The 27782-nt window shown below is 38.6% G+C and overlaps 1 protein-coding gene across 2 annotated transcripts; it reads right to left on the bottom strand.

Annotated features, from left to right (window-relative positions):
• Positions 1–27373, bottom strand: MKI67 (marker of proliferation Ki-67). 2 transcript variants are annotated; one of them, XM_040605393.1, is made up of 18 exons: positions 27276–27373; positions 26882–26978; positions 25777–25890; positions 24159–24240; positions 23954–24069; positions 23373–23442; positions 22391–22469; positions 18959–20461; positions 18389–18627; positions 17224–17644; positions 15082–15197; positions 14676–14847; positions 14457–14591; positions 9483–10582; positions 9012–9422; positions 7775–7850; positions 4130–7201; positions 1–2586 (listed from the first exon to the last, which is right to left on the bottom strand). In XM_040605393.1, the coding sequence occupies exons 3-18, from the start codon at positions 25866–25868 to the stop codon at positions 2462–2464; spliced, it is 7809 nt and encodes a 2602-aa protein (XP_040461327.1). In that variant the 5' UTR covers positions 25869–25890; positions 26882–26978; positions 27276–27373; the 3' UTR covers positions 1–2461. The 2 variants fall into 2 exon arrangements, with proteins under 2 accessions (XP_040461327.1, XP_040461326.1); XM_040605392.1 differs by having other exon boundaries at positions 9012–9390; positions 9451–10582; positions 26843–26978; positions 27276–27372.
• Positions 27374–27782: the final 409 nt, after the last annotated feature.

Raw genomic sequence — 27782 nt, 5'->3', positions numbered from 1 at the left:
TACAACAAATGCATAAATGATTTATTGAGGAGATGAATGCCAACGAAAATGAGAATACTCCAGATAGAAATATCCTCTTGAACAGATGGACAGATTAATACAATGGCAAATACATAAGCATCACACAGAATCCATTTACCTTCAGCATTTCAATTTCTCTGCATGTTGCCATTTATTACTGCACATCACTAATTCTTCCCTTTGTTCTCTGCTGAGATGTAGCCATCTTCTGCAAAAATTTCAGCTAGTAGACAACAGTGACCCTCTTTTCGATTAGAATCTCAGATGCTAGGAAAAACTGGGTAAGAAAGGATAGGAACATCAATGCTAACAATAAAAATCTTCCTTTTAGCACAGCTTTCAAGCAATAGCACAGCTCAGAGATTTAAACCTACCGCAGTGTCTGCAACACTTACGCGTTGCAGGCTTTTTTTAATATCCTAATGTGCACCATAGTGGTGGCAAAGCGATCCCCTGTACGGTAACTTCAAGGAGTTACAAATGCAGAGTTACTTTGTCCCGTTTCCCTTCTGTCAGTCAATGGTTAGTCTGGGCTTCTCTGAAAACAACAGGGGATACTTCTAGCAAGCAGCCAGTAGAGGCCGATAAAGAAATAGCTTCGTGAAGGGGAGTGTTTTGGAGTGTTTAGCGGTTAGACAGACTTAGAGCCATGAACCAAGCATGAGGAGAAAAAGACCCCACTTTTGTAGGGCAAGAGGAAACTGGAGAAGTTGCTTAGCATGCTGAGACTTATGAGTAGAGATCCAATAAAACAGGTATGGTTCTGAAAAACTCTTAACACCAGACCTACTACTTCAGTTGTTGCTGTGATAAAACGTGTGAGGCTTAATGACTGGAAAGTTGGGACGATCGCAAATCCTGTGCCATAGAGCAATTAAACATTTTGGGTATACATGTTCCTTGCATTTGGAAGGCTGAAATAAAACCAAGACTCCTCAATCCTAAAGCAATAACCATCACCAAGTGCTGCCTCTAATCACAAAAACGGCTTGTGGAGTTACTACTATTTCAAGAGGATCAGACCATCCTGGTGCTGCTCAGTGGAAAGCATGTAACTATGGTAGAGCAAACAATGCAGGAAGCAATAGACCTAATTTGAAAATGACTGGATCTACAGTATCTTACACTTAAAACCTACACACTAGAATTGAAGTACAGAAAAAAAATAAGTGCATAACAGGATTAAATGTCCAAAGCATTAAAAAAAATATGGATATGGACATGGCACATTCCACATATTAAAAAACCCAACCCCACCTAAATTAAAAAATAAATCTTAATATCATATTAGATCTGAGCACTGAACATCTGGACAGCATCCAATGCATTCCTTGCTTAATCAGTTTTGAATTCTGAAGAAAAAGAACAGACTTTAGAAGCATGAACTCACCTGAAGAAAGGGCCTTTCACGATCATTCCCTAAAATTGGTGACAAGAACATCTGAACATAGCATTCAACTGCCCTTCTGTAGAAACATGTAGCCCCCTCAGACTACGTAAAAATGTAGACTTTTAAATCTGGCCTTAAGAGTGCACAGAAGTTAGATGCCAGAGATTAATCTTCTCCCTTTCTGCATTTAATACAGTAACAGGAAGCCACCAGTCTTACAGACAGATGCACACTGCTATTATCCATGCACTGATCTCAAAACGGTCTCCAAACCACACTAGCTACTCCACGTTAATTGCAACTCTGTGAAAGGGGCAACATCACAACTTCACTCACTACTCCTGTCTCTCTTATTGACACTTACACACGAAGTGCTGCACAGTCCGGCCATATTTATAAGGGAAGCGCCTGTGCTGCGCAAGAGCCATGAAACACTTTCAAAAGTGTGCCACATGGCTAGAAAGAATGAATCTCTGAAATACACTGTAGTAATTACACATTCTTAACTGTTCTTAAGAACACAAAACACACAAGTCCCAGACAGTTTACAAATTTAATGACTTACAAATCTGCACTTTTCAGTACAATGAACTTATTTTTTTTAAAAAATAATAATCTAAATGTCAATATAATAGTTCTGCTAATATATCTATACTTCAAGATAATATTTACAGAACTGTAATGAAAAATAAGGCTTACGCACCAGAAAATTTAAGCAGAAAATAGCTTGACTAAACTGACAGTAAATTAATATGGCTTCCTGACTGCTGTACTGATTAAAAGAGAAAGGGGGATAAATAGATTTGTTTGCAGTTTTGCACAAGCACCCCACAGTTTAGGAACTGCTACACATAAGACAGATCTATTAAAACAGATACCTATGCTGTATCTGTAAACATGTTACGAAATATACTTTTATAATACTATAATTCTTTATTTTACAAAATCTGAGCTTAAAATCTGAATGCAAATCAGTTCACATCAAAAAACCCTGGAATTTCAATTACTGAATTGATTTAAAAATTTAAAAACAGTCTGTGACTGTTAAGACTATTTTCTTGTTCTTGCACTTGATCTTGTCTTCCTGTCCGTGCCTCCAGCAGCCTGAGTCACCCTTACATCTTCTTTAGTTTTGTTCCTTTTTCCTGTTTGTAGCGATCTATCTTCATCATTCTCTATTTGTACACAAAAAAAAATTAACTGTAAATTTGTGTCACAAATCAAACATTTTAAACCAAATTCAATCTTCAGTTACATTTTTAAAGGAAATGTCCTTAACGACTACATTCCAAAACTTATTTCTATGAATTCAACAAACAAGATACAAACCCCATACTTCTGCACATCCAATATCCTTTAAGATAGATCCCTAAGGACTTACAGCTATTTCTGAAAGTAGGTTAACATTAATGAGAGCAGAAAAACCAATTAGCTACCATTTTAGCTAAAATTCCTTCTACTGATATGTAAAACTAAAACATATGCAACACCAAAGAAAAATCCTGCAAAAATTAATATGTAGTAACTGTTTTATCGTCTAGATAAAGCTGGAAAGTCAGGCTTTTACCTGTAAAGAAATGACTAGACACCTATGTAAGCATCTAGATAGCACAGAAAAGTTAAGCTGCTCCAAGAGATAAGCATCAACCCAACCATCAGACATATAAACAGACTCTAAGATCCAGGGAAAGACAACCTGCCTGGAAGAGAAACTATCCAGGCAGGTAGTAAAGCATCAGAAGAGATCAATCATTTGCAAGTAAATATAACTGTATCAGGAAGCAGGAACTAGCAAGTGTGCAAAGGGAAACAAGACAACTTAATAAACCAAGATAGATATATGGCAAAGAGACATGCATCTTGTATGAGGATAAGCACAAGCTATAGAAAAGAGAAAGAGCCAAAGAGAAATTAAACGAAAGGCATGTGTCAAATCATAATAAGGTTTTTAACACAATCTGGCAGGAAATCCCTCAATATGTAGCTCTAAAGAATCATTGTTATTTCCATTCGCATACATTTATTTGATAATACTTTCTAAGTGCATAATGGTAGTTTTTAAGTTACATCATATCAAGCTGAAAATTCCAGGGAATATTCTAGATGTCTGCAGCAAGAGTTCTATTGGCTTGGGGAAAGCAAAATAAAGGAAGAAGTGGGGGACGCATGCAACTTTTGCTGTCTTTTTTAGCTCAAATACAGCTTCAGGGTCTTCTAACATCAACTTCAAAAAACAGCTGATAACTAGGTAAAGGTTCTCCAAAACCTGGAGATCTGGAAAACAGGACCTTGGACTGTATTTAGGAGAATACAAGATGAACAACGGGTGCTACAAACACGTGATTATCATGTTCTGTCATTACCACCTTCTGCATGTAAGCTAGCTGCTGTATTTACTCTGAACTATGATTTATTGGTATTGACTGAGGAAAAAAAATGTATTATAGAAGATTATGAAGACATTTGAATACCCCAGAGGACGAGTATGTGTCATATCCCATAAAACCAGTCCCTTCTACTTAGGGAAAAAAATATCTTGTTTATATAAGATAACATAAACTTTATTTACTTAAAGTATTCTTGCCACACTGAAGACCTACTCCATCTACATTAAAAGCATGGCAGCCCACAGTAATATTAGAATTTTGTACACATTATTGTTGTCTCTATACATAACTTAGCTATACATAGAAAATAAAAAGCAAATTTTTGCCTCACCTGATTTTAGTTTTTTGGATGCTAAGTCATCTTCTGGCAACTGACACTTTCTTCTGCGAGAGGTGGAAGTTGCCTGTTGTATAGGGTTAACCTCTTTTCCTTTTCCAGACTGATTATTTTTTTTGGAACCAGTGGATGTCAAACACACATTTTGAGTTTCCAAAGTGTTACTGTTTTCTGGCAAGTCACCCTCTTTACAGACAGAAGTAGAAGTAGCTGCCTCTGATTTGAATTCTACCTTTTCCCTTCTATTCCTCAATTGCCTTGTTTTTCCCTGGGATGAATTATTTTCTAGAGATGTATTTTCATCTTCAAGAATTTTCCTTTGACCTCTACCTTCCAGCAAGCCAGGTTTTTCCCTGAGAAAAGCAGAACTAGTTTCTTCAGATTTGGAAGAAATTGTTTTCTTTTTGTCTGCTTTTGATGGATTTACTCTTGCACATGGAGCTCCTTCCAAAAGTACATTCTCTTGTTCTTCAGGAGTTTCATTCTTACCATCTTCTGGCAAACCTCGAAGTGAGATGGAACTAACAGCCAGCGAAGTAGTTGCTTGCCTTGAGTTCCTTTTTGACAGATCATTTTTTTCTTGGGAAGCAGAACTTCCCAAAACCAGATTTTTTGCTTTCCTGTAATTATTATTTCTACCACTTTCTTTTGATAAGTCCTGTTTCCCCTGAATAGTACAATTTGAGGCTTCTAACAAGAGAGCAATTTCATTCCTTCTGCGTGTTCTCAGTTGATTTTCTTTTACAGATGAACTTAAATTTTCTAATGGAACACCTTTAGAAACTTCTACTCTACCATTATCTGTTGGCAAACCGTGTTTTCCTCGAAGAGAAATGTAATTAGTTGTATGTGACGTCAGAGCAGTTTCTTTCCTTCTGCCCCTTCCTAATGGCTTCTCTTTTGCACAGGACACTGTTTCCAAAGACATATTTTGTGCTTCATTAGCACCCTCCTCTTTACTCTCGGTTTCTGACAAGCCACGTTTTCTCCGGAGAGATGAACGTTTTTCCTCTGTTGCTGGATCAATTGTTTTCCTTTTGCCCCTTGCTGACGCATTTGCTTTTGTCTGTGAAGTTTTATTTCCCAAAGCTGGATTTTGATCTTCTCTCACAGTCATCTTTTTATCATCACCTTCTAGCAACCCATGTCTTTTTCTGATAGAAAGAGATCTAGATGTCTGTGATACTGCAGCAACCTCTCGTCTCAGTGGATTATCTTCCATTGAAGAGGGAGTAGCTTCCAAAGCTGAATCTTGCTCCTTTACAAAAGCCTCAACTTTACTATGATCTGCAATTAATGTTTGTTTTTCCACAAAGCCAGAACAAGTTATTTGTGGAACGGAATCAACTTGCTTTCTTCTGCTCCTCCTTACTTGTGAAGAAGGACATTCTGAAGTCTCATGTTGACCACCTTCGTAAGTCATTCCTTTGTCATTCCCAGGCAAACTCCTTTTTCCTCCAACTGCTCTGGAACTGACTTCAAGTTCAAAATTTACTTTTCTACTTCTACCTCTTCTACATGCCATTCCATTTTTTTGTGCTTGATTCTCTTGCAGGATTTCAGTTTGCTTTGCTTCAAGTATTCTGTGTTCATTTCCTGTCCGCTTTTCAGGGCAAAGAGCAAGACTGTCACTGTTTGCAGCAGGTACTGATGTGGCAGCTGGGCTGTTCTGATCCTTCATGACTTGGTATGTATTCTTGCCACAAACAAAGCCCAAAGAATCTTTGAGAGATTTGTCCATTTCCATTTCTGACTTCAAGATGGGAGTCATTATTTCTAGGTTGTTTACATCTTTAGCAAATTCATCAGCCTTTTTCTCCAAAGAGTCTTTTTTGCCTCTCCTGTTTCTAGTTCTATTTGTTCCCTGTACTGCACTTCTGTTTGCTTCCAAGTTGAGAGCAGTAACTGGCATTTTGTTTATCTCTCCAGGTGACTCTGCCTTTAATCTTTGAGATGCCTCTGTTGTGCTTTCCTGAGCATTATCTGTTTCATCTCCCTGAGATACTTTAATCTTATTTTTGACATGTGATTGTGTCTCAGTATCAGTCTCAGTTTCCTCGTTTTTCTGAATATTTTGTATATTTTCAAGTGCCATCCCACAAACATCTGCTTTTACTTCAACTGAGTGTTTTCTAGCACTGCGTAAAGACTTTACCCTTTTCCCTGTTATCTTTATTTCATGTTTACTTCCATTTTCAGATTCTTCTGCTGTAGTAGTCTCAGTATCTTTGTCAAAAGCCTGTTCATCTGTTTTTATCATCTTCGCTGATAGATCACTACGAAGCTTCCTTGCTGTCTCATGAAGGTCCTCCGAAAAAGCTTGTTTAACTTCACTATTTTTAGCTCTTCCTCTTTTAGGTAGAACCACTGGTTCTGTGTTTTCTTTTTCTTTTACTCTTTTAGACCTCTTCCCAGGCAACAGAAACATTTCTTCACTGTCTTCTACACCACCTTCACTAGATTTGTTTTCACCTTTTATTAAACCTGTTTGCAGTTGACAACTTTCATTTTGAATGTTCCTGGATACATTTGCTGTCTTTATGGCTGGATCATCTTCAGTTGATAATACGTCATTGATACTACACTCCTGCAATGCCTGTTTCATATTATCAGGTTCTTTTTGTAGCACTGAAGAATCTTTGCTACAAGATTCAAGATTCTCACTTGGATGTCTTATCTCCTTCGGGTTTTCCCTTTTACCTCTTCCTGGTCCTTGAGTAGCTCCATGTGATTCCACAAATTGAACAACCACAACTTTTTCCTGAAGAGGGTGCTTTGAAACAATTTCTTCTTGTATGAGACTGTTTGTTCTTGTTCTTCTTCCTTCATTTTTTGCTCCCGAAGTCGAATTACTGATCTCTCCCATCTCTTCTTGGGTATTCTTTTTCCCCAAACTTTGCAGTTCTTTTAAATTCAAATCCTTTTCACACTGCTTTGCTGAAGTAGGCTGTGTTGTCTTCCTTGATCTGCCCCTTGTTAGTATCTGGGTGGTCTGGTCTTCACAAGTTGATTCCTTCTGTCGAGAATCTTTACCTTGTGGAATATTTCTTTCATTGTCTAAAACATCTGGGTTTTTTTCCCCCCCCATTCAAAGTTTTTACATGGAAAAGAGCACAAACAGAAGTTAAATATTACTATGTCTGATCAAAGTAATATCTATGAGTTTTGATTTTCCTAACAATCATCTTTCTCAAATAAATCACACTTAATATTCTTAATTTAAAAATAAATAAATTAAGACTTTAACCAAGTCCTAGATTAAGGGCCAGGTTTCTGACCAAAGATGTTTGGTTTATTTGGTAGGCAGGTTTAAGCTATGTTCTTGAAAGACTTTGCAAAGCAAGTTAGTTTTAAGCTGAGATGTTAACATCAGCATGGTGTTTTTTTTTACGCTGGTATGTTTGGAGATGCCCATATTACTGCACCAACAAACTACTACACTGTTACTGTTACTTTTACTTCTATACACCAATAGAATCCCAGCAGCTGGTGTTCATTAGAGATGACTGCACAAATTCCATGGGCTATGCATGCTTCGAACTGTATATTTCAGAATTTTTTGAACATGTGAAAACTTCATAATGCCATATATTACCTTATATATTTGTAGTTCCTCTAGTTAAGAGTATTTATACTTACCGTATTCATGACTGGAATTAGTACAAAGAGGTGCAGTATCTTCTTGCTTAGAATCCGTAACACTTACTGATTTGGTCTAAGGGAATAAACAATAATCAATAAATACATGTCTGACAGGACAGGACAAGAAATAATGGAACCAACCAATACAAAAATACATAGTAATATTTGAAAAAAAATTTGTCAAATACTGTTCTCTAAAAAAGAAATTAACTTAGTTTTATAACTGCACCCACGTATTTGAAATTAGCACACAAATATACCAAACTTGATACTTGCCATTTAAGCTGCTGTAGCAGTTTTTAAAGTAAGATAACAAACACTGCACAGTTAAAAAAGTATTAATTACATTGGCTGAAAAGTGTCTAAATGAGTGCTCAAAAGGAATTTGGGGTATTGAAGCTGAATTATTTGAGTGTTTTGTAGTGTTTTATCCTAGTTCTGCACTGACAAGTACTAAGCCCAGTGATATTCGGCATTTTACTTATGGATGTGGGAATGAACATAAGGGTAAATATTAATAAAATTCACAATTGCAAGTGTGATGGAACTGTGAATTATAAGGTCAGAAAGGTAACCCAGAGCAACCTCAGTAACTACTTAGACAGGATTCCTTAAAAAAACCAAAACCGTTAACACAGGCAAATGTACAGTGATAGAGCTATCTCTATAAAATAGGCATCCATTTAGGAAGCAATGAAGGAAAGACTTAGGGGCATAGAGAGCAATCAACTAACCATATGGAAACACGTTTTGTCAAAATCTCAACAGTTTTGGATGTGCAAAGAAAAAGAGAGGTTAAAATTTAATCTGTAGGGTAGGAAGCAGCTGTACAAAAAAATAAAAAGTCTTGCTTATGAAAAGGAAGGCTGAGAAAGAATCTGATTGTAGTCTGTAAGCACCTTAAAGGGTGCTTTAAACATAACAGGAACAAATGACCAGAAAAACCTAAAGTGCCAAGATTCAAATTTGTAATAACTTAGGTCTTCTAGTGGGAAGTATTCACTGGGACAAAGCTACCAAGAAAAAAAAAAAAAATATGCCATCTTTACAGGTTTACAAGTTCAACATGAGGTGCTTTTCTAGAAAGTATCTCTTCCTCTGGAGGTTATGGGCATGACATACTTGAAGTGCTGTAACATACAAGATGTCATACTAGGAGGCCAAAGAATCCATTTCAACCACAGGCTTTAAAGTCTAAATACATTCCTTCCAAAAGCTAAATAAAGTATTTTACCTTAATTTCCTCTGGTATATCAAACATTTCTGTAACTCCAACATAGTCCAATTCAGAATCAGAACATCTTCCCCTGGGTTCTGCCATAAGCCTTTGGAGACCCACAAAATCATCAACTGGTTGATGCTTCTCTCTTGGAGTCTTCAATAATCTGCTAATACCAAACATATCTTCTACAGGTTCAACTTTTTCCTTTGGTGTCTTGAAAATACGGCTGACCCCAATCATGTCTTCTACTGGTTGATATTTCACCTTTGGACTTTTCTTGATTAAAGTAACACCTGCCACATCTTTTACTGCACCCCTTTCTTGTACTGGTGCCTTCAGCAACCTTTCATCAGTAATTTCATCTGTAACAGTCTCCAGCTCTTGCTTCGGGGTCCTCATGAGCTGCTTGATGCCTGACAAAGCCTCTACGGGCTCAGACATCTGCTTCGGGGTCCTCATGAGCTGCTTGATGCCTGACAAAGCCTCTACGGGCTCCGACTTCTGCTTCGGGGTCCTCATGAGCTGCTTGATGCCTGACAAAGCCTCTACGGGCTCCGACTTCTGCTTCGGGGTCCTCATGAGCTGCTTGATGCCTGACAAAGCCTCTACGGGCTCAGACTTCTGCTTCGGGGTCTTCATGAGCTGCCTGATGCCTGACAAAGCCTCTACGGGCTCAGACTTCTGCTTCGGGGTCTTCATGAGCTGCTTGATGCCTGACAAAGCCTCTACGGGCTCCGACTTCTGCTTCGGGGTCTTCATGAGCTGCTTGATGCCTGACAAAGCCTCTACGGGCTCCGACTTCTGCTTCGGGGTCTTCATGAGCTGCCTGATGCCTGACAAAGCCTCTACGGGCTCCGACTTCTGCTTCGGGGTCTTCATGAGCTGCTTGATGCCTGACAAAGCCTCTACGGGCTCAGACTTCTGCTTCGGGGTCCTCATGAGCTGCTTGATGCCTGACAAAGCCTCTACAGGCTCCGACTTCTGCTTCGGGGTCCTCATGAGCTGCTTGATGCCTGACAAAGCCTCTACGGGCTCAGACTTCTGCTTCGGGGTCTTCATGAGCTGCTTGATGCCTGACAAAGCCTCTACGGGCTCAGACTTCTGCTTCGGGGTCCTCATGAGCTGCTTGATTCCTGACAAAGCCTCTACAGGCTCCGACTTCCGCTTCGGGGTCCTCATGAGCTGCTTGATACCTGACAAAGCCTCTACGGGCTCCAACTTCCGCTTTGGGGTCTCCATGAGCTGCCTGATGCCTGACAAAGCCTCTACGGGTTCAGAACTTTGCTCTGGGGTCCTTAAAAGCTGCTTGATGTCTGACATGGCCTCAATTGGCTTCAGCTTCTGCTTTGAGGTCCTCCTTTTACTTCCTGATTTCACCCGAGATGCTTCTTTTTCTGGAATTATTGACAAATTATCCACACTAACAGTTTCTTCCAGCATAGATTTTCTTTTTTCAGTTTTTGTAGATATTGCATCAAACATAGACTTTAGAGACTCTCCTCTCAGAAAGCTAGAAATGCCTGGACTATCTTGTTTCTGTTCTGAACCATCTGAACTATTTAACGGTGACACCATCATCTCTCCTGAAAAAAAGTAGTAGATTTACATAATTTGAAAAAAAGAATTAAGCAAAAAATCCAAGAATTCTAATTGCTGTATAACTAAGTAATTCAAACAGTCAGAGCCTTCTACAAACCAAATTGGTACATCAGCAATTGAGTTGGTAATTAGCTTCTACAAAGCACAGCATACACTTTAAAAACTGACTATAAAAATTTTGATCATTTTTTCTTATTTAATTTGATATAAAAACCCTGGTTTCTGTTGTCCTTAAGATTTCTAGTGGTGTCAGGTTTTTATTGCAATTTCCATTGTTTTGAAGCAATACCAGACATAAATCAGAAACTTTCACATTAAAGTATGTTTGATCCTTCCGACACCAAGGAAGAAAAAATTACAAGATATATTTGTAAAATTTGTATCATGAAATATCTCAAGTTAGAAGGGACCCATGTAAAGATCATTGAGTCCAACTGCCTGCTCCTCACAGGACCACCTAAAAATAAACCATATACTAAAACTGTCATCCAGATGCTCCTTGAACTCTGATAGACTTGGTGCTGTGGCCACTTCCCTGGAGGGCCTGTTTCAGTGACCAACCACCCTCTCAGGAAAGAGCCTTTTAATAATGTCCAACCTGAACTTCCCCCAACACACCCATATTCCATTTCCTCATGTCCTATCGCTGATCACCAGAGAGAAGAGATCAACACCTTCCCCTCTGTTGCCCCCAACTCAAGGAAGTTGTAGGCTGCAACCAGGGCACCCCTCAGACTCCTCTTCTCCAAGCTGAACAACCCAAGCTACCTCAGCTCCTCCTTGTAAGTCTTGCCCTCAAGGCCTTTCACCGTCTTGGTTGTTCTTCTCTGGACACATTCTCAATGGTTCAATGTCTTTTGTATACTGAGGCGCCCAAAACTACACACAGAAGTCAAGGTGGGGCCACACCAGTGCGGTGCGGAGTAGGACAACCTCCCTTGATGCATCCCAGGACACGGTTGGCCCTTTTGGCTGACAGAGTACACTGTTGACTCTTGCCATCAACACAAACCTCCAGATCTCTTTCCAAGGGGCTACTTTCCAGCCTGTTGTTCCCCATTTGTATGTATAACCAGGATTAGCCCATCCCAGGTAGAGAATCTGGCATTTGCTCGTTAAATTTCATACATTTGGTGATTGCTCAGCTCTCTCGTCTGTTGAGATCTCACTGTAAGGCCTGTCTACCCCAAAGGAAGTCCACGGCTCCTCCTAGTTTAGTATCATCAACAAACTTAATGTACACTCAGTTCTTGTGTCCAGTTCATTTATAAACACATTAAAGAGCACCAGCCCTAAAATTAAGCCCTGGGGGACAACCACTGGTGACTGGCCGCCAGCCTGATGTAACCCCATGTACTGCAACTCTTTGAGCTCGACCCATCAGCCAATTACTCACCCAGCATATTATGGGCTTGTTTAGCTGTGTGCTGGATGTTTTATTCAGGATACTGTGACAGGCAGTATCAAAAGCTTTACTAAAATCCCAAACCATCACATCTCTTGGCTTCCCTTGGTCAACTAGATGGGTGACCTTGTCATAAAAGGAAATTAATTTGGCTTAAGTGGGAGTTTACTCTCATGAACCTATGCTGGCTATAACCAATGACTGCATTGTCTCTCAAGTGTTTTTTGAGAACTCCCAGAATAACCATGTCCACAATTTTACCAGGCACTGAAGTGAGACTGGCAGGCCTATAATTACCAAGGTCTTCCTTCCTATCCATCTTGAAAATTGGGACATTTGCCAGCTTCCAGTTGACTGTGACCTCTCCAGACTCCCAAGAACGCTGAAAAAATAACGGAGACAGGTCCTGCAATAATATTGGCCACCTACACTCACAGTTTGCATGTAGCTTCTACTTGGAACAACACTTTTCACAAATACTCATTATGGTCCTTATAGAGGCACTGACTTTTGTACTTCTTGGATTCTTTCGTATCCTGCTTGCTTGGGATAGCAGAAAAGGATAATCAAGAGGAAAGCTTTGAAAAAAGCGAAGTGCTTATCCTTGGCTGTTTAGTGCCAACTATGCATTTTCTTTTGGTATTTCCTACTGCAGTAAGCATGAGCATTAGAACAAGCATAATTGTGCTGTTGCTCAATAGAAGCAGCTATCATTCCTTTGGCTAGTAAAAAAGTACTGAAACAAAAGAAAGGTTATGAAAGAAAGCCTGGTCAGAACAAGTCACGGAAGCATTTAGAAGAATTTGTATTTTCTTCCTGAAACACAATTTAGATTAAATCTATAATGCCAGAATGCTATTTCTGGAATAATATACTAAAAACTAAGATTTTAATATTGAAAGTCTACCCTCACTTTGGTCCCAGGAAAAATAGTGGAGCAGGTCCTTGAAACACACTTCTGGGCACAGGAAGAACAGGGTGATTGGGAACAGTCAGCACCAATTTACCAGAAGAAAAATCATACCTGACCAATCCACTTACTTTCTATGATAAAAAGAATAGGCACTGCTCTCTTTTCATCCACAAATCTCTTATGTAATGCAACTTTAACAAGGTTTTCAACACTGTCTCCACAGTATTTTGGTACCCAAACAAGAACACCACAGGCTAGATGAACGGCTAACTGGTTGAGAGTAAAGAACTGGTTGGACGATCAGGTTCAGAGAGTTGCAGTTAATGAGTCTCTACCAGCAGGCCAGTAACAAGTAAGAGTACTACAGGCTGGAGGAACAGGCTTACTGTAGGAGTCCCTTATCCTTAACTGCAGTTATAATCTCAATCTTAAAACAATCTCTCTGTTGATTTTAACAGCATAAACCATCATCTTAAAACTAAAGTAGGCATGTTTGCTGGTGTGTTTTTAATCAAGGCTTGTAGGATCTAACAATGGCTTGCCTTTGTAGTCCCTATCGTGTCAAGTCCTAACTAACCATAAGATATTCAAGTCCTTCCAAATTCCTGGACCAGCAGAATTAGGAAGTACGCTGTTTTTTTCAACCCATATTCCCTAAATTATGACTTAAAGCATCCATGATGTACAAAAGGATTGACGTGTATAGAATCTAAGATTATATAGAATCTAAGATTAAGGGCTGGCCCACTAATTTAAGGAAAGCTCTAAATAACAGTATAAATAGCAGCTGATAACGGACATCTTCACATAGGCAAAGATCACTCTGCTAGTCCCTTTCAAATAAAAGACTTTTTACTGAACTCTCTTCTGAAGTTGCAACAAGGTTCGTTATCCCTAAGCTTATCTTCTACCACATCCGAAATAAACCAAAATATATTTCAACCATTATTATTTTAAATATTGAAGGATTTACTCTTGATCTTTGTTGGTGTTTCAGTAGATGCTTATTTTTGCTAAATTCTCAAGAAAACAATTTTAATTTAAAGAATTCTGATTTATACAGGGACACAATGACTGGCATGCAAGGTTATTAGCAAAAGATGCATCTTCATATAAATCTTTCTAACCTGACACTTTTAAAAAAAAATTGTAAGTAGACTTTTTTCTGCAAGTTTACATAATAACATCTCCCTACCATGAAACCCTTGTCACTGGATTTATATGTACCCAGAGAACTGATTAAGAAAACGCATGCTTCAGCACAAGATTTGCCTGAAACAGTATTTTGACATTTTAGTTTCACACCAAATACAACAAATAACACCTACTCAAAAATTAACTGAAACTGAAACTACAAAACTTTTAATACATGATAAAAATCAATTATTTCTTTTATAGGTTGCCAGATGCTTCATCGCAATACATCAAGTCTGCCTGCCTAGGCTGAAACTACTCACTGTCTCAAGCAGTAGACACACCACCACACTGCTACCCCTAAATTTATCTAAACATTCCCTTTCTTTTCAAATAACAAACATACCAGATTCTTCAGGAGTGTGCAGTTCAGAAGTATCCACTGCAGTACATGTTGGTGTAAAATCAGTCTTCTGAACAGTGGCCAAAGGTAACATTTTCCCACTCTTATTTTCTGGAGTTTGAAACATTTCAGTCATTCCTGTAAATTACATTCAGAGAAATGAGCATATGCTTTGATAAGGAATGACATAGTTGGCAGAGTAGGCAACAGACTTAAACTTACCTGTGAAGCTTTCGTCCATATTCATGTTTGGCTTCAAGATAGGATTTTTTACAACTTTAGGGACCTGTCCAGCTGCTCTGACTGTGGTACAATAAGCTCTACCTACAACTATTGTAGCAGGTGACTCTGCATGACCTGTACTAAAATGATCTTTTATTTTTCTTTCTGGAGCCTGTAGAAGGGAAAGAATAAAAAAAATTAACAGAAAAAAAAAAGGAAAAAAAGGTTAGTAAACAAAGATTCCTTTTACATAAAATCTACTTTCCTTAAAAATTGTAACAAACACATCAACACCCATTTAACATGATGCTAGAAATTCAAAAGCTTCCAGCTTCTGTAGCAAAACACAAGCTATTTTGTGGTTATGCAAAAATCCCAAAGAAATGTGAAAAAAGAGAAATACTACCTTTGGTGACTGGGTTTTCTTCTTCAGGGGTCTTCCTTTACGGACACTTTTTTTACGAGTCTTTGACTGTGGTCTTACGACACCTAGCTTTACCACTTCTGCCCAAGATTTTGCAACTAGAAAGCAAAAGAGAAATAACCATTTCAATTCTCGGCTGTATAAATGGAAGTTTACAGTTATTTCTTTAAGATTCTAATGGATTTGCTGCAGTCAGGCATAGGTAAGTAGTTGTTGTATCATCTGACAATACCTTTACTGAAACGCTTTGTGAAACGCCTTCTGTAGGAAGACCCAATTTCAGCTGAAGTTTCACAAGCATTCAAGTACCCAGTATGGCTTTTCACATCAAAACAACAAAAAGCTTCAGTGTCAAATAGGTGTTAGATCCTAGACCTGAATGCTGACCCAGCTGCACTCTCACGCTTTTTGTAAAGAAACAATTTTTCCTAATAGAAACTCACCATGAAGCCTTTCAGTCTCATTCTTTATTAAACTTGGTGGGACCCAAGATTTAACATTAGAGGAATGGCTGCTAAGTGAAACGTATCCAGCTTTTCTTTCACCTCCTTCCCAAGAAATTTCAGTCAGTAAACTATTTGTTTATACTGCTCTCAGCACTTAAATCAACACAGACTTTCCATAATTCTTTTTATGTAACTGCTTATGACATACTCTGAAAATTCCCAAAGTTACCTCTATCACAACATCACTCCATACACAGCACAGAAACCAGGGATTTAGTTACAGCTGTGTAATAAACGAAGCTGTAAGTTGGTAGGACATCAGCCTTGTTTACTTCAGAAATCGGCTATGAGAAGACAGCAATCATATAAAAGAAATTATTATTTTTAGTAGAGATTAAAAAGGGGAATATGCCATTCCTGAGGAAAAAGATATTATTCTCTTGTCAGAACTGCTGTGCAAGTTGGGGAAAGTCTGTAAATAAAAACAACTTCCTAAAGCTGTCATTGCTAGGGTGTTCAGGATATGTAGAAAAATGCCAAGGCAGCAGAAGATTATCTGATAAAGTATTGGAAACACAGTAGACATCCAAAATTTTTAAGAATCATGATGTTCTTTTCATATTGCAGAAGAAAATTATGCACCAATATTAAAAAACATTTATACATTACAGAGAGGTGGTGAAAAATGGTATGTCATTAATATTTGTGAAGCACACTGCTTCTATTAAAATGAATAGAACAACCAAAGCCACTGAACCCCACACACACACTTCCCTAGAAGACTAATACCACTTTCAGCTGTATTAACCAGGAAGTATCATAAAGGTCTGTGATTTTATCTCATCATGTAATAATAATGATGATTAGATCATCATTGGGACATTGTATGTTGTACGATGGCCAAAATTTTAAAATTCCAATACAAAAAAAAAAGAGCGCAATAAAAATTCCTGGGTCAGTGGTGGTGTTGATGGGAAGCTTTAAATTTGACTTTCAAAGAGTTACATTTATTTAACTTATGAAAACTGATGACAAAGACACTTCATTTGTAAGAGTCTTCAAAGAAAAGTTTTAAGAACCAGAGCTCCCCTATTATAATGTTTCCAATGCAACTGTTTCAAACCAGTGCTCAACATTCAAATTCAGATATTCAACTTCAAAATATTCAAATTAACACCCAGTTATCATCCTGTTTAACTATATCTGTTATATACCATTGTCAGCAGTTAAGTGCAGACCAGTCCATGGACAATGGTTATGAACTCTGTATAAAAAAGGCACAAGGAAAACAAACTGAAGCTAGATTGCTATAAACTGCACTGTTTGAAATGAAAGTGGATATAACTGATATAATCTGATTTAGTTCAATACTACTTGCACTTGGAAGGAGTTGAAGGATCACTGTTGCAACTAACCTTGCACACAGAACCTTAATTCTACCATTTTTCAAATTCTGAACATTAAAATTTGTGTTCTATATATGGGTTTATATGCTTTAGTAATTTGCTTTATGAATACGAGAGAATGTAGCACTGCAATTTCCAGTTGTTTACAACAACTGTCAGAAGACATGCCAATCATTTGTTAGCCTCTGAATAACAAAATAAGCTTATTTCAGTTTTGTGACGATATTTAAAAGCATTGAAATTAATATTAAAAATTAACTGCTAAAATACACCTAATAAATTGGCAGTAGAGGCACCGCTTCTTCTTTTTGCATTGATAACTGCTAGAGCTCCGCTTCTGCTCTTCATGGGAGTGATCTTCGAAGCAAATTGTGCACTTGTTAATTTCTCAGGTGTAGCTGTTAAAAAGGTTTTATCATCTTGGTTAACGTCAGAAGACTTAGATGTTTTCACCCAGGCACCAGTTTTCTCCTTTGTATTCATGTCTTCTGCAACAGCATCCTTCTCTTCTGTAATTGGTAACAGTGCTGTGATGTGAGAAACAGAGAAACGTCCTTTTGTGTAAGGTTCTGGAGAGCCTGAAGTAAATCTAGATGTTGCCTTCCCTGAGGCAGGGGATGAGGCAGCTGGGGACTTTTGGGCTGGCAAATTTTTTGGTGACATTTTTTCTTTCTGCCGATGTTCAGAAAGTTCCTAGTAGAAAAAAAATACATAAAGATAAAATGTTACAGTACATAGCCAAACAACAAATGCTGGTTTACATCTCTGGTAAGTGAACAGTAGTGTGAAATATCATCAGATCATTTGAAAAGGCCTTAAATTTTATTCTCTGAAAATAAACTTGTTACAAGTTTTAAATTTCAAAACAGTCTCAAAAGATACATGCAAATTCAATTGAATAAGTTAACTGAATTTATCATTCTACTCTCGAATAAATTTTTGTTCGCATCAAGTAAACTACGCAGATTTTAACTGGTTTAAATCAACAGCAAATGTTTTCAAGCTTCTAGTCAACCCACGTGGCAGTAGCTTGCAGTCTGCCAAAACCTACTGTTCTGTTTTCTGTTATTTATGGTAAACTGGAGCTTGTAGACGCTGCTGCTAAGCACAAACATACAGAAATATACTCCTGCATATGCATGAGAATGAGCAATAGTGTGTGATGTGAATAAAAACACACCTCCTGTATAGACAGGCAGATATAGGTAGGAGGTAACCTGAACCCTTTTTTACAATGGAGAAGTTAAAAAAAAAAAAAGGCTGATTAAAATTTGCAGATTTCTAACACCCTTTTTATTCGTACTTAAAATTTCCACTTCCCAACATACATCCAACAAGGTTTGCTTCTAATTTGTAATTATTTTTTTAGAAGTCTTAGAAAATATAAATTCTGTTCACATTAATTGTCCTAGCAAGTTGATTAGTCTTAAAGTTTACCTGGGCTGCAAAGCACTTCAGTCCCTGAGCCTTCTTCAGAACAGCTCGTGGCGAGTTTCCCATCGGTAAACTCAGTCTGGCAGGAGTTGCACCTTTCTTAAGTGGCGAGTTGGCAGGCAAACTTTTATCAAAAAGTTCTGGACTTAGCTGACCACCAAAAGACACTCTCTTTCTGTTTCCTAAAGGCTGAAGTAACAAGTCACCACTTTTCCTCTTCCGAGATACCCTTTTTGTCTTGCCTAAAAATAACAATTGAAAATATTTCTATATAAGAATCCAGATCAACATTTTAACCCACATAGAAAACAGTGCTTACTTGTATATTTTAAAGTTGGAAACATATCAGAAAGTAACTTAAAGAAAAAATAGATCCAATTGAGAAAACATATATACACATCATCGTGTATTTTTATGGTCAAATATGACGATATTATGGTCAAATACATGATACATATTTTCGAGCTGATGTCAGTGATGCCTTCTACATTTTATGCAAGTAGAAAATTCTCATGAAAATGCTACGAGAATTTCTCACACACGAAACCAAGGCAGGGGATTGAACATATTTACCTGATTCTTCTCCAGGCAACAGGCCAGAAATATTCACTTCTGAGACAGCCTCATTGTCTTTCAGTGCAGTAACACTTCCAGAAGACCTTCTCATTGATGGCAATCTACGAGGTCTTATAACACTGGCATCTTCCAAATCTTGTTTCTGGTGATACTCCTTCGTGACCAGCTCTTCTTCAGTTGCCTTGTCTTTTCCGTCTGCAGTCTTATGATGTTCTTGAACAGCATCTGCCTCCAGTACTTTTTCAGTTAGCAGTACAGAGGTCCTCCACCTACTCCTTCTTCTTCCAGAGTCAGGTTTCTGACTAGCAGGAGATGTCAGCTCTGACATTAACTCTTCGGAAGCTAGTGTCTCCGAATGGACACTTTTGTTTGATAATTTGTCATTTTGTCTGTTATTTCTTCTGGGACTCCTGGATTTAGAAAGAGAGGCAGGAGTTTCAGAATGTCCCTCTTTTGAGTTAACAGAGTTTGCCTGATCACAAATTTCTTTCAGCACTACTTCTTCTACAGGTTTTCCTGGTGTATGTTGTTTACTATTTTGTCTTTGTTTTAAGCACTTATCTTCCGCCAAAGGCAGTTGTTTGAGGCTATCATTTCGGCTCACTGAATCTTCTCTTTCAGTTTCAGCTGAAATTTCTGAAAGAGACTTATGTTTCGATGACACACGTCGTCGAGTTGTTGGAGTACCATTATTTACAGGATTCATTCCACTAGTTTCTCTGGTAGGCGATATGAAATGAGACTGCGAACTCTTCCTTCTGGGTGTTGGTGTAGACAGAAGATATTTATCTACTTCAGAAACATTAGTCATGTTAGCTGTTTGTGCTTGTTCATCTAATGCTATTGCAGAGCTGTGTGTTTTAATTGTATCTGTATGATCCAAGCATTCTACAGAGCATAGCTCCAGTGGAAATGCTGCATTTCCATCATTTTCCTTAGTGGGTTTGCTCGTAACTTCAGTACCATTAGGTTTCTCTGCTGGACTTAGTTCCTTATGACCCTGCAAGTGACTTTTACCAGTATCTCTTGATATCTCCTCTGAAACAGAAGTTTGAGGACTTCTGGTAAAACTCTTATTGGTAGCGCATCCAGCAGCTGAGATCTCATTAAACATTAAACGGTTAACTTTTTGCTTTATTTTGCATTCTTCAATCTTTTCACTTCTGCCTATTCCTTTTTCTTCAGTCAGGTTTCCCAGATCATGAACACAGCTTGATGATAAAATTTGAGCACTTGGTTCTAACGGAACACTCTTACCATCTTCTTTTGCAGCTTCTTGAGATGCATTTCCATTGTACAGGAAATTTTTCACCTGAATCTCATATTTCAGTTTCTCATAGAGTTTAGTGAAGGGAGACTTTTCATTTTTCTTTGTAATGATTTGATGTTTTCTGCATGAAGATTTGGGTGTTTGCAGTTTGATGGGTAAAGCTTTGGAAGTATTTTCCTCTGTACTTTGTTTAATTTCATTGGCATTTTTTTCTTCAAACTCAGCATCATCTACAAAGCAAGCAAAGCAAAACAAAGTAATACAGATGCAAAGTTACTTAAAAATTGTAGAATTACAAATCTAAGTTCCATAAACTCAGATAAAAATCCACTCCTTTCCTCTCCCAAGGCAGTAGACCAGGCTCCAGGATACAGTACTGTAAATAAAGCTCTGTTAACAATAACAATTTCTCTCAAAGTAGAAGCATTAGTATGTTTAACATAATTTTACCTTGTAATCTGGAATTTATCCCATATTCATTCAGGTAAGGCACTTGGCATTTCACGCTTTTTTCTTTGGAATCAATAGCTCATACACAACTTTCAGGGATGCCACAATACAGATCTATGAGCACAGAACTGAACCATATAGATTAGCTTCCCACAATCCAATCCAGGTTTTTTTTATCCTGCATTTACATAGGTGTGCTACATTGTTTGAACTGTGGCAATGCTTCTTTAGCATAAAGCTAGGCAATAAAGGACAGCTGTCGCTTCCCAGATGAGACATAGCAAGTGACTGCACGTGTGCCATCTGTAAACTGCATCCAAGGAAGTTTGAGGCAGCAAGCTTCACTTTGTGTTTTCCAAGAGCAAGGGGTATAGGCAAGCTGACAAGAGTACATCTGAGAACAGGTGCCTTTTTCAGCCACAGGCTGAGGCCTTATGTATACCTATACATCTACAAGGTCTATTTCTCGACAGTATGTCAGCATGAATACCTGATGGAACAAATGGTGACACACGTTGATTTTTCTTAATTGTGAAGGGAACTAATCCAAGCAAAGATGAAGGCAGAGACTCTGACATACAAAGAAAAGCTTGACAATTATCTTCCAGGAAAAGGAGCGAGTGGGGAGAAAAAGAGACATGGGAAAGAACAGGAAATTAGATCTTTTTGTGAACACTTTTTACCCAACTGCAGACAAGCACATGGATAGTTTTTTTACTGAGCTGACAAGTTGTTCCCTTAAAATTCACAGAACAACAAAAAGCAAAGGCTGTTGTATCGTAGCACAGTGTTGGGGAACCTATTACCCAAATCCTGTCAATACAGATGCACTCACAGCAACCTGTTGAAATGGAACGCTTTGAAACAGTGTGGGGTTTTTTTGCACCGGAACTAACCTTTGTCACAAAAATCAAACCTGGTTTTAGACAAATAGCCTCCATCTAACCAACCTTGTATCTTCCCATGGATATTAGTGTTACTTAAGACAAGAAGGATGGGAAGGTGAATTTGGGGCATTTAACCAGCCTATGATCTATAACTACCCAGATTTAGTACCTCTAGAAGATTTTACTGGGTCTACATGAAACAGCTATTGTAAATGATTATTTTAATCAGCAAAATAAACCCTTTCTATATGTTTCCAAAATTATACCCATTTCAATTTATTAGGAAAGAATACATAAGATAATGCAGTATTTGCTCAAAAGGGATCTAGCTGTATTCTGGGTCAGCAGAGAACTACAAGTAAATTTTAATCACAAAGGTGAATGTACCACATTATCCTTGTTTAATGACACTTAGAATTAAATCTAATAGGCATTTATTTCACCTATCAGTTTCAACTGACATTTGCATTGCATTTGCAAAGCTGGTGTACTGAACTCTCTTCTTGCCTATAAACTTCATAAACTGAATTTGCACAAATCACGAAGCAAGATATATGGATTTTGCCAATTCCAGGCTGCTACTGCGCCTTTGACAGGATGCAATTAAACTGATTTCTCTCAGCAGTACTTCGTTTTGGTAAATCACAACGTTTAAGTATGATGAGATAGTACGCTGACACAGCAAGGTGTATAGTACTCAGATTGACAAGTCTTAAAATGCACTTCTTTTGCTCTTTTCGACCTTGTTTTTCCTCTTACACTATGAATAAACACAGTGAAGGGGGAAGAAGAAAACAAAGCCCCCATAAAACAGGTACCAACCTGACACATGAAGACTTTTAGATCCTGGAGTCTGTTGGTGTAGTAACTCCATTTCTGCCACCTGCTGAACATGAAGAACCTGTAAATTTGTACAATATTACAGCAGAGCAACAAATAATTAAAGCTTAGCTTTCAACTATACATTGAAAAACACTAGATTTATAAAAATACATGCATTGTTTACTGAAGTCTTAGAAGTATTCAGATGAAATCCTAGAATATTTCAAACTATAAGAACATTGACTGACACACATTTGAAGCCCTATATAGCAAGAGTTTAAGTCTTGTTTTATCATTAACATCATTAAGCTCTAAAAGCAGCTGTAGCATAAGAACACATATAAGCACACTTGAATTTTACTTCCTTACCAGACCTAGTGGAAGACTTTAATTTAAATAAGAGAATTATGACATTAAAAAAAAAAAATGTATCAACAGCTACAGTACTCTGAAACTAACACTATGCTCTTGAAGGGAGAAAACTTTACCAAGAACAAAAGAAGCAACTAATGACAATAAATTATTAAAAGATAGGCTTAGTTTTATATTTATAAATTCCAATGTTAGTGTACTAGCACATAGAACAACAATAGATTATTTAAAAAAGAAAAAAAAAAGAATGCTATTCTCCAAGGCAAACTTCCTCATTTGAAGTACAAGGATTTCCAGCACTCACACTCGGCATTTCCTGTTTCCATCCTCTCTTCGAGGACACTAAGGATTAATATTTAATAGCTTACCTTTATTAGTAACATCATAGATTATCAAGTACCTATTACCAGAAACTGATAAGTAATAAATTATTAATTTTTGTTTTTAATGAAAGAAGGTATTTATCTGAAGGAGTTCATTTGTATTTTCAAACAGAAGGGCAGTCATTGGCTGAAAAATTATTCCTAATAAGAAAACAAGGAATTAGAATACAATATCACTGCTAATACCTATATACTTGTAACACATAAGCCTACAGCCACAGAATTACCTGCAGTGTTTCATCTTTTGGAGACCTAGAACGCCCCTTTCTTGGTGTTGACTGCAGAGGATATTCAAATCTGGAAGAAATATTTCAAAAGACAACCATTTTTTGTCAAACAGCTCATGACTAAAATCCCATTATTAAGATAAACAACCCAGCAATAGTTATCCACTCCCAACAATACACACACATAAATTTTAAAGGCTTTAACTACACCAAAATATTTCTAAATTTTGCCCTAAAACTGACTAACCTTGTAACAAGATAAAAATGATCTCTCCAGACAACACTATCTTTATTGCTTTAGCCTAATGTAATATAAAAGTGATTAAAAAAAAAAATCTTTAAGCAATCCTGCCTCCTGAAGATTTGTAAGACTAACACAAAGTACAAAATACAAAGTAAACAAGATTAACTTCTGTTTCTGAAGATGGTAATTGGACGTTTTAATTTTTCCCATTTATCTACAGCCACTTTCTGTATCTTTATCCAGCAATGAAGGCCTGTGTCCACAAAGCTCTCCACATTGTTTGCCCACAGAACACATTCTAGGATTGAGACATCAGCAGTTTGTCATTGGTACTTACCTGAAAGAACGATCAATAATAGTTAACACATCTCCATGTTTCAGAGGTACAGGCTGCTGAAAACAACCACCATTCAGCTGCGTAGGATTTACTGTACTTAAATTAGTCAATATTGCCTAAAAATAAAACAAATATTTCAGTAGCCTGAAAAGATGCAATGATACAAGGTACATATCATTAAAATATGTGATATGTGTGTCTTTACCTCCTTGTTTTCATTTACTTCAATTTTACAATGTTCTTTTGAGACCTGAGGTAACTGGATGCGAATATCACATTCTGTTCTCCTGTGGGTGAAAATACAGTTTGAGTTACAAGACAAACAAAAACCAGAAAAATTTGCCTACTGTAGAGTTAGGCGATTTCCCAACTTTTCAGCTAATAACTGTACAGCAGCATGACACTTCCTTAAATCTGGTAACATGAAGAAAATGAACTACCTAAGTCTTTCAGCTGCAGCAAAAAATAGCAGAAGCTTACACTTCTACAACATCAGAGAATCCCTAACACAAAAAATATGTGAAATACCCACACTCTGAAAAAAGCGGTTTGCAACAAGCAAAAAGAGACGCATCTATGACAGATGTCTGGTGGCTTGAGATTACTCGCTTCCTGGCTTGCAAGTCGCCAAAGACTTGTGGGTATTTTTAGAAAATGCCAGCACACGCTCTTAAGCATTCATTAGTGATCGCTCTCAGAGACAAGAGTATCATGCAGATGGACTTTTGGTCTCACCTGGATAGCTATTTCTACCTTCTTAGAAGTTATCAGTAAGTGAAAGTTGTGTTTCAAAGTGTACGCTTTTTTTTTATTCTTTCTTTTAAGCTAATCTCTAATCTTTTTGACATGAGATAGGTCTTAGGCGTCAAACACACCAGCTATCATACCAGAGGTACTGTTCACTGAAGTACCTGACACCTCACTGATGCAGGTGGCAGAAATTCATATTTGTACCATTAAGTAACACCTGGGCAGCTCTGCTGAAGCCAAAGTACAGTATTATTGGCACTGGATTGCTTCCCATAGACTTTCACTATGGAATCGGGTTCCGGAATGAATAATTACAGTTAGAGGAGTTACCTATCAGTCACTAAAGTGCTGAACAGATCCAGTTTAAGAGAACTAAAAACATTTTATTTGAAGCCAATTTATGTTAGGATCATCTAGTCACGTCTTCACATACACTGTTCAGGGACATTGAATTTATCCTTTAATGTAAAATAGCTGGATCAAGCTCAAAAACCGCTATTACTCAATTGTGTAAGTCAAAGCGAGTTTCAAGACTAGACTGGAGGAGAAGGTTCAAGTTCTAACTATTTGGTATAAGTGCCAATTATTTTTTAATATTAATTCTAGATATTGGTTCACATATTCAAACTGAGTTTCTGGAGAACTTAAAATTGAGATGAGCACTGATGTAATGAAGATAGTCAAATATAAGCAATGTACCTTTCTTCTCTTCTCGAGTCAATTATCTGGAAACTGTCTCCAAATAGAAGAATATCATCACTTGCTCATCAACTGTGTATTACTTTTAATCCCTTCCCCAGATTTGCTTTGGCCAGAAACATTAAACAAACAAACAAAAAAACGAACCACAAACCAAAGGTACTTCTGGCAAGGAAAAGACAAAAAGCAACAACAAAAACTAAGTTCAGCTTTCTAGTCTTACAATTAACCCCAGTCCAATATGGGCTTCCCTTCCCTGTACATCATTCACAAACAAATAAACATTTATTTTTGCAAGTAAGTATTAAAAGAAAATTACAGGGAAAATATCAATATTTTTATCTTGATTATGCAAGTACTCAACTAATCCCCACCTTCCAAATAAACAAGAACTTGCAGTGAGTGGAAAACTAATTCCATCAGTCCCATTCCGTTTAATTACAATAATATTCCCAAAGAGTGGCATCTTCAAATATAAGGAATCCTGCCTGTAAAAGAACAAAAAAAATAACTCAACCAAATCCAAACAACACTTTACATGTTTATGAAAGTAAATCAATATAATAATTTTTTTTTCTTACTTCTGTTCAAGAGACATTTTCCAACTTACAGCAGAACCTTGGTGCCATTAATATGTGGTTGTCTGTATAAAAAACTGGAAACTACTTATGGTGAGCATAAATGGGATGATGAAGACACTACGTAAGTGAAGAAATTAATGCTTACACAGGGTCGCAAAGGCAATCATCACTTGTTCGCGTAAATTTGCTTATACTACTTTTATGTGTGCAATAGGTATTTGTTACCCATCAGAGCCTTTGCAAAGATTCAGGGGCAACACATACAATATTTCATCCCATAAACAACTTAAAACTATTTCCATGTAAAGTCACCCCTCCTCATCTAAATCTAAATATTATGCATTCTCTTACATATGTGGAAATTCTTTGACTAGATTTTAAAGCAAGCAAGGACCGACTAATTATAGTTGTATCCTCATGAAAAAGGAGGAAATAGTGACATTACTGAGAAGGTGCATTCGCAGGAGGGCAGCTCAAAAGGAGGCAAGTTCAGCGTTTCTAGGCTTTTGTGACAGGCTGCTGATACAGCTGAGAGGATGGCAGGTGCACCTCGGTGCACATGTACAAAGAAAGCTGAAAGAACAGTAACTTGCAAAACAAAAACCCAACGCAAACCAGCAGCGTTTGCACAACAAGGTACCCAATTCTTTTCATGTATGACTGTAGCACGAAGTACGAGCAATCCTCAAAAAAGCATATATAAAATGGACTAGCAAGCATCATATATTTGAAAGTAGCAAGCTAAACCAGGAGAACTAATGCGGTGAAGTGTCATCCTTCTGAGATTTTTTGCTCGGTTTCATACGAGAAAATAATTGTTGAGAAAAAAAAAAAAGAAAGAAGCCCCAAGAAAACACACCTCAGGGCCAATTTGACATTACGCCTAAAAAGCCTTTACCGGTATGTTACAAGAAACGTCAGTCTTCAGGTTTTCCGTACCCGCAGCACTATTCACATCTTCCACCAACTCCTACCACGGAAAGACGCCACACGAGCTGCAGAGAGCGAAGTTCACGCCACCGTTACGAGCCCACGCTCCGTGTGGCCGCGTCTGCAAGCGGGGCGGCCACAGCCACCGGCGCGGCCGGGGCCGCCGCGTCGCAGCTCCCGCCGGCAGGACGGGAAGCAGGCGGCCACCGCGGGCAGCGCCCCGAGCCCCAGCGCCGCGGCCGGCCGGCCCGATCCCCCCCGAACCCCGCCGCCGCCTCACCCCCGAGTTCACCCTTCCTTCCCCCCAAGTCGCGCCCGCCCGGGGCCCCCCGCAGCCCCGCCCCGGCCCGGCCGCCCCCTACCTGCAGCAGCGGTGCGCGGCCCGCCGAGGGGCCGGTGTGACGGCGGCGACGCTGCCCCCCGCCCGCGCGGCCCCTCCTGTCAGCGCGCGGAGCCAACTGAACTTCCCGCCCTCCGGGCCCTCGCGCCGCCGCCGCCCGCCGGTGTATCCCTGCGCCGCGCACAAGCACAGAACGGGAGCCGTGCAGGCGGCCCCAGAACCGCCGCCGGCCTCACCTGCTAGCAGCCGCCATGGCTGAGGGGACACACACACAGCCCGACTAGCTAGGACAGGCGCACCTCGCCGGCCGGACTCTTTTAGCCTTACCTGATGCCGCCTTGGCGGAAGGAGAAAAAGTGCCAAACCGATCTCATGAAACAATTTTCGAAAAAGCGCGCGGCAGCCCTCGATTGGAAGAAGGGCGGTCACGTGAGCGAGCGGCGGAGCCAATGGGGGGCGCCGTGCTGTTTGTTTTCAAACGGCGACGCAGGGGTGTGGCCCCGCCCTGCAGCCGTTCCCCGCTTCAGGG

Source organism: Falco naumanni, chromosome 9, assembly GCF_017639655.2.
Source record: "Falco naumanni isolate bFalNau1 chromosome 9, bFalNau1.pat, whole genome shotgun sequence".
In the NCBI taxonomy this organism is placed as follows: domain Eukaryota; kingdom Metazoa; phylum Chordata; class Aves; order Falconiformes; family Falconidae; genus Falco; species Falco naumanni.
The sequence above is the reverse complement of the archived record's forward strand: the minus strand, read 5'-3'. Positions and strand labels throughout refer to the sequence as shown.